General features: G+C 54.7%; 1 protein-coding gene across 1 annotated transcript; it reads left to right on the forward strand.

Annotated features, from left to right (window-relative positions):
* Window positions 1-1004: 1004 nt before the first annotated feature.
* LOC311220370 (butyrophilin subfamily 1 member A1-like) lies at window positions 1005-6829 on the forward strand (the record flags this gene model as incomplete). Its single annotated transcript, XM_084303876.1, has 13 exons — window positions 1005-1104; window positions 1508-1855; window positions 2085-2438; window positions 2568-2672; window positions 2950-2970; window positions 3495-3515; window positions 3623-3643; window positions 3901-3921; window positions 4130-4150; window positions 4523-4543; window positions 5425-5445; window positions 5654-5674; window positions 6294-6829. The coding sequence occupies 13 exons, from the start codon at window positions 1005-1007 to the stop codon at window positions 6827-6829; spliced, it is 1611 nt and encodes a 536-aa protein (XP_084160002.1).
* Window positions 6830-7641: the final 812 nt, after the last annotated feature.

Below are 7641 nucleotides of genomic sequence, written 5' to 3' on the forward strand. Positions count from 1 at the left end.
TAAACTTTTGGGCAGACCTGTGCGGTGCCAGGAGTTGGACTTGATGATCCTTATGGGTCCCTTCCAACTCGGGATATTCTACAGTTCTATGATTCTATAAAATAAAGTTTTGCACTGGACGATGGAGTCTGGCAGTGGCATTTGCTGGGTGCTTTCTGTCCTGAGGCTTTGCTGCCTGCGAAGGCGTCTTGCAGTAGACCGTCTCCTTGGTGTTGGTCCTGGGAGTCAGAGCCAGGAGGCAGGTCTGCAGCTGAAACCCAAATGGGGGTCCGCAACCTCCCTGGGTAGATGCCTCCCCACAAACAGACCTCCTGAGGATGGGAAGAGCAGCCCAACCCCTCACTTCCAGGGAGCTCCAGTCTCTGGAGGTCCCCTTAGAGCCTGAAGGCAGAAGTGGGTGTCATGGGTGCAAGTGTGCCCTCAGCTGGGTGAGCTCTTCAAACTGGTGGCTCAGCTGGGAGAGGAGCTCACCAGGCAGCATAGCATGTGGGAATCTGAGCAGGAGAATGATAAATGATATTATATGCTGATACTTGGTCTGGAGAGGCTCCTGCTGGGGACAAGCCCCTTGTGCTTGCTGATGGCACTGGGCAGGGCACCCAGCTGTGATGGGATGGTGGTGCCAGGCCTCTAGAGCTCCCAGGACACTTGCTCCCATTGCCCCAGGGACAAAGGTGCTCCCAGAGGGTTATTGCAGGCAGGAACTGGGCAAAGGTTAGGGAAGTTGGGCGTAGCCTTGTGCTTTCCGCTGCTCTGCTGGGTGCGGTGAGGGACCTCTCTGTCGGTGGGACTCCCTTGGAGAAGAACCCCTGGGGGCTGCCTGCTGTGTCCCCCAGCCCGTGATAAAAGCGCAGGCTCTGCGCCCTTCCTAAGGTGCTGCTGGCTGTGGCTATTTGTGCCCGGGCCCAGGGGGACTCCTTCCCCATCTGCCTGTGGTGCCTGCAGCCCCTCAGTCCCCTCTCACTTCAGCTCCTGCTCCTGCTCCTGCTCCTGCTGCAGCACAGATGGGGCTCTCCTGGGTCTGCAGCCACCCCAGACTCACCAGCTATGCCAGCGGCCTCCTGATTTCCCTTGTCACTCTGCGCGTCTTCTGGCAGAGCTCAGGTAGGATCCTGCGGGGCTGCTGGGGGCTCTCCCCCTGGGCCTGACAGACTTGCTGCTGTGGGGCTGGGGATCGGCTGTGGGGCAGGGGGAACCTGAGCCCACAGCTCGGCCCCCTCTGGGTTTCGCTTTTCCTTTGGTTCTTCCATGCAATATGGGCGCTGCCTCGGCTGCCCTTTCTGGCTCATCTTCACCTACATGAATGCTGCAGAGAGGGCTCCCACTCCCAGCACCCCTCTTTATCCTGCACGTCCTCCCTCGCCCTCTCCTGTTGTCCCGGTATCCAACAGGACAAGGCGACACATCATGCACTAACTCACACACAGCTCACCCTTTGTCACTAACTGCCCCTAAATTTACAATGGCAAAATCTCACCACCTCTCTGTGCCCTTCTCCATTGCCCAGCCCAGCTCAGAGTGGTGGGACCAGACCAGCCTCTCACTGCCACTGTGGGGCAGGATGTCGTGCTGCCGTGCCACTTGTCCCCTCAACGCGATGCTCGCAGCTTGGAGGTCAGGTGGATCCGGAAGAAATTCACTGAGACAGTGCACCACTACCGCAATGGAGAGGACCTGTACGGGGAGCAGATGGGGGCATATGCCGGGAGGACAGAACTGGTCAGTGATGGTCTCTCTGCTGGAAGCCTGGACTTGCGAATCACGGGTCTGAGACCCTCTGATGATGGCCAGTACATCTGCATCGTGAAAGATGGTGATGCTTCTGATGAATCAACGGTGAATCTGGAGGTGTCAGGTTAGTGGCTGGATTGATGCTTCAAGCAGATGGTGCAGGTGTTCCTGGGTTTGTGTGTTTCACCCAGATCACTGTCCCATGCTCATGGCCATCAATGAGTCCTTTCAAGGACTTGAGTCTGATGGGGATTCTCCTCCATGGTCTGTGACTGCTTGGAAGAGTGCAAGCATGGAAGGACTGGTCTGAGAGCCATAGGGGCTGTGGCTGGGTCTGGGCTGTGTCTGCACAGGAGCAGATGGGCTCTTTGCCTTGGAACTCAATCCCTCCCCAAGTCAAACCCCAGCCACGCGCTCTCCCCCAGCCACAGGCACTAACCCCCACATCTCCCTGGGGGACTACGAGGACGGAGGAGTCCGGGTGCTGTGTCGATCGGCCGGCTGGTACCCGCTGCCGCAGCTGCTGTGGAGGGATGCTCGCGGGCAGCACCTGCCCTCGGTCTCCCAGACACATTCCCAGGACCAGGAGGGGCTCTTTGAAATCGAAGGCACTGTCATCATGACCGAGAGCATGGAGGGGCCCTTGTCCTGCGTGGTCAGGAGCAGCCGCCTCCAGCAGGAACGGGAATCATCCCTGCACATTGCAGGTACAAATGGCACGGCCATGGGGAGGTGTTCCTGGCCCCTGCACTTGTCCTGACCCAGGAGAAGTCTTGGTCTTGATTTTCTAATCCCAGGCATGTAAACACAGCCCTTTACCTGGTGCCTTTTCTCAGATCCCTTCTTCCACAACATCCAGCCCTGGATAGTGGCTCTGGCTCTGGTCCTCGTGCTTTTGGCTGTGTCCATTGGCCTCGCTGTTTATCTCTTTCGAAAGCAAGGTAAGCTGGCAGCGCAGGGATGGAGCAGAGGGAGGTGTTCTGCAGGGACCCCCCTGGGTGTGGAGCGGGGCTGAGCCCTGGCCCAGGGAGGTGCGTAGGAGGAGGAAGGGAATGTTCTCCTGGGGATGCCAAAGGCCTTAGGATCGTCTTGGGTGGGAGGCCAGGGAGCATGGCTGCAGCGTGGGGCTAGTGGCAAGGCGCAGCCCCCCTGCACATGTTCCCACCCAGCAACCATGCTGCTCTGCTCACCACCTCTTCCTCCGCCTTTGCTTTTCAGCGGCACAGAGGCGAGAGCTGGGTGAGTCCTTGCAGTCCCTGCCCCCAGCCCCTGGGGAAGTGGTGTCCCTGCGGGAGGGAATGGGCCTGGTCTGGGTGGGCTCTGGGGGCTTGTGTGCTGGCGGCTCGGTGGTGCTGGAGGAGCAGCTGGAGCCTGGGGTGGGAGTGGGGAGTGCTGGGGCTGGGGCTGCCCTGGGCACGGGACACGGCCGGGATGGCTGAAAGGAACGGGGATCAAGGTGGGGATGGGGAGTGAGCTGTGGGGCTGCCCTGCTCTGCACTGATGCTTCTGGGACAGGGACGTCCTCCACCCGTCCCCATTCACTTCCCCTTGTGTTTTGGTGGCACGGTGCAGAGAGCTGCACAAAGGGGTCATCGCAGTGGGATGGGAAGCTGTTCCCTCTCACCGTGATTTTCTTCTCATTTCTAGCACACCAATCTGCAAGACTGCGTGAGTGTCTGGCCCCAAACCCAAAGAAAATGAGTTCTTGTCATGTAATGAGAATCTGTACTCTCTCACCAAGTATTTTTACTTTTCTTTTGCAGAGTATCTAACTGAAGAGCTGGGTGAGTGTCCCTCCCCAAAATGAAGGCATCTGGGCCCTATTGGTGGGCAGTGTGGGATGGGAAGTTGTCCCTTTCTATCATGTATTCTTTTTGCTTTTGTTTGACAGTGAGAAAGAGTAAAGAACGCAGTGAGTATCCTCCACCACAACAAAACACTATGGGGTCCAGTGATGGAATGAGAAGATCTCCCCTCTCATCAGACATTTCTTTTCTCTCCCCATCCTTTTTTTTTTTTTCTTCAGAGGAACAATTAGGAGAGCTGGGTGAGTGTCCTCGGCAATCATGTCTTCCATGATTCAATCACGTCTTCATGTCTTCCAATGGGAGCTATGGGAGGAGAAGATTTCCACTCTGATCATGCATTGCTTTTCTCTTTCTTTTGCAGAGGAAAAGAATGCAAGGCTGGGTAAGTCTCCATCTGCATCTGAATGTATTTGGAGTCATCACAATGGGATGGGAAGCTGTTCCCTCTCACCGTGATTTTCTTCTCATTTCTAGCACACCAATCTGCAAGACTGAGTGAGTGTCTGGCCCCAAACTCAAAGAAAATGAGTTCTTGTCATGTAATGAGAATCTGTACTCTCTCACCAAGTGTTTTTGCTTTTCTTTTGCAGTGTATCTAACTGAAGTGCTGGGTGAGTGTCCCTCCCCAAAATGAAGGAATTTGGGCCCTATTGGTGGGCAGTGTGGGATGGGAAGTTGTCCCTTTCTATCATGCATTCTTTTTGCTTTTGTTTGACAGTGAGGAAGGATACAGAACTCAGTGAGTATCCTCCACCACAACAAAACAGTATGGGGTCCAGTGATGGAATGAGAAGATCTCCCCTCTCATCAGACATTTCTTTTCTCTCCCCGTCTTTTTTATTTTTCTTCAGAGGAACAAGCAGCAGAGCTGGGTGAGTGCCCATCCCTCCCCCAAATGAAGGCATTTGGGTTCTACCAGTGGCCATTTTGAGAAGGCAAGATGTCCTTTTCCATCATGCTTTCTTTTTGCTTTTGTTTGACAGTGAGGAAGGATTCAGAACTCGGTGAGTATTCTGCACCACAACAAACAGTATGGGGTCCAGCGATAGAATTAGAAGCTCTCCCCTCTCATCAGGCATTTCTTTTCTCTCCCCCTCTTTTTTATTTTTCTTCAGAGGAACAAGCAGCAGAGCTGGGTGAGTGTCCTCGGCAACATGAAGGCGATGTTCAGGGTAGGGTAGGCAACTGGGACAGAGCAGCCCAGGGCTGGCTCCTCACCCTGACACAGGAGTGGGGAGTGCAGGGCTGCCCCAGGCATGGGACACGGCCGGGATGGCTGAAGGGAACGGGGATCAAGGTGGGGACGGAAAGCGAACTGCGGGGTTGCCCCGCTCGGCACTGACGCTTCCAGGACAGGGACGTCCTCCACCCATCCCCATTCAGTTCCAGTTGTCTTTTGGTGGCATCGTACTGAAAGCTGCACAAGTTTCTGTGCTGGTTGTTCTGCTTGCACAAGCCATGCTCCCAGATGAACTTCATTCACTATTAGTCTGGTACCTCCTTTGGGAGCAAAGTTATATTTGGCCACTTCCTAGAAGAATAAATTTTGGAGCGTAGCCATGGGAGCAGGCATATGACGAGAAGCTGTCCCCTCTGATCATGCATTGCTTTTACCTTTCTTTTCCAGCACAAAAAGATAAAAGGCTGGGTGAGTGTCCCTCCCCAAAATGAAGGAACTCGGGGTCTTCCCATGGAAGCAGCCATGGGATGAGAAGTTGTCCCCTCTGATCATGCATTGCCTTTGCTTTCCTTTTGCAGCGGAACTGAAAGCAGAGCTGGGTGAGTGTCCCTCCCCAATGGAAAGAACTTCATGTCTTCCAATGGGAGCTATGGGAGGAGAAGCTTTCCCCTCTGATCATGCATTGCTTTTCTCTTTCTTTTGCAGAGGAAAAGAATGTTAGGCTGGGTAAGTCTCCATCAGTATCTGAAAGTATTTGGGGTCATCGCAATGGGATGGGAAGCTGTTCCCTCTCACCATGATTTTCTTCTCATTTTTAGCGCACCAATCTGCAAGACTGCGTGAGTGTCTGGCCCCAAACCCAAAGAAAATGAGTTCTTGTCATGTAATGAGAATCTGTACTCTCTCACCAAGTGTTTTTGCTTTTCTTTTGCAGAGGAACTAGCCACAGAGCTGGGTGAGTGCCCATCCCTCCCCCAAATGAAGGCCCTTGGCTTCTACCAGTGGGCATTTTGAGAAGGCAAGATGTCCTTTTCCATCATGCTTTCCTTTCCCTTTTGTTTGGCAGAGAAAAAAGATGCAAAGCTCAGTGAGTATCCTGCACCATAACAAAGCAGTTTGGGGTTCAGGCATGGGGTGAGAAGCTCTCCCCTCTCATCAGACATTGCTTTTGCTTTCTTTTTCCAGGGGAACAAGCTGCAGGGCAGGGTGAGTGTTCCTGAGCTTTAGCCCAAGGGCAATGTCAAGGCAATGTGCAGGGGAGGGCGGGCAGCTGGGACACAGCAGTCCAGGGCTGGCCCCTCACCCTGCCCACACCCACTGGGTGCCAACCATGGGCTGTGATCAGCTCTCCCCTCTCCTTCCAGCATGGAGAAAGTTTCTGCTGCCTCAAAATAGAGGTAGGTGTGCACTGGGTTGCCCTCTGAGGTGCTCCTCCTGCCCTTGCTGGGGCATGTTCAGGAGCCCAGAGGTGCCCCCATCTCCTCTCCGTGGGGCAGCTCCTGGCCCCGAGCTGGGGAAAGCCTGCCCAGGGCTGAGCTCTGTCCCTGATGGCCTGGCTCCTTCTGTCCCTGCAGTGAAGGTGACCCTGGATCCTGACACGGCTCATTCCCTTCTTGTCCTGTCTCAGGACAACTGCAGTGTGAGTCGGGAAGCTGAACAACAGCAGGTTCCTGACACACCAGAGAGATTTGACACTAGATGCTGTGTTCTGGGCCGTGAGGAGTTCAGAGAGGGGAGGCACTGCTGGTTGGTGGAGGTGGAGGGAGAGGGGCTAAAGGATTCAGGGTGGGCTGTGGGGGTGGCCAGGGCATCTGTGAAGAGGAAGGGGTGGATCAACATGAGCCCTAAAGAAGGGATCTGGGCTGTGGAGTACTGTTATAAAAATCTCAAGTCTCTCACATCTCCTCCCACCCCCTTGTCCCTGTCCCCTGTCCCCACGAGGATCTGGGTCTGTCTTGACTGTGCCCAGGGGCAGGTGTCTTTTATAAACCATGACAATTGGGTCGAGATCTTCACTTGCAGAGATGTCTTCCTCAAAGGGGAGAGCATGCGCCCCTGGTTCTGGCTGGGGACGAATGCCCAGCTGTGCCTGAGGGACAGCACCCTGTAGACCCTGTCCCCAGCCCTGCGGAGCTCCTGCACTTCTCCAGCCACTCCTGCATCACCTCTCCTTCATCCTGCAGGAGCAGTGCAGGAATGAGGGGCAGTGGGGCCAGGGACTGCCCTGTGTTTCTCCCTGCACGCTGAGACCTGCAGCAGATGGTGGGGGTACTGACTTCAGGCAGCCCTTTTACTTCGTTTTTGGGAACCCTGTTTCTAACTCCAGTGAAGAATTTGGCTTTGGGTGTGAAAGCATGAAGTATATAGCAGGAATTTAGATGTAAAAGAATTAGTAATACTCCTTGTAAATAAATAAATCAACTTCTGAACATGGAAAATCCCAGCGTGTGATTATTTTAAATCATTATTGAAGGAATCTGCATACCCCCAAAAGAACAGGAAACTTGAAGTGGCAGGGCAGAAAAGTCCAGTGGAAGCTGGATTTGAGCCAGAGCATGGCTACAGTGGGGGGCAACGAAGCTGTTCTCATGGTTGGATGCTCTGGGACCAGGATGCTGCAGGGCTGGGATGCTTTCTGAGTTGGATGCTGTGGGAGGGCTTGGGGGAGGCAGGATGCTCTGGAATCCATCCCATGAAGGACAGGGAAAAGCACAGGAAAGGACTGGGTCTGTGGGAACCTCAAACATGGTGGAGTTCGGGGAGCTCTGGTGCTTTGGGCTCTGCCCTGCACACGTCTCATGTGTTGGGGCACAAGCCCTGCTGGCACCCATGGGTCTCACCCTGCCTCTGAGCCCCTGCAGGCAGCACAGGGGCTGCAGCAGCTCTCATTGCTCCTCTCCCCTCTGCTTGCAGACCCCAGGG

Source organism: Netta rufina (genome assembly GCF_964035555.1).
Source record: "Netta rufina genome assembly, chromosome: 31".
Lineage (NCBI taxonomy): Eukaryota > Metazoa > Chordata > Aves > Anseriformes > Anatidae > Netta > Netta rufina.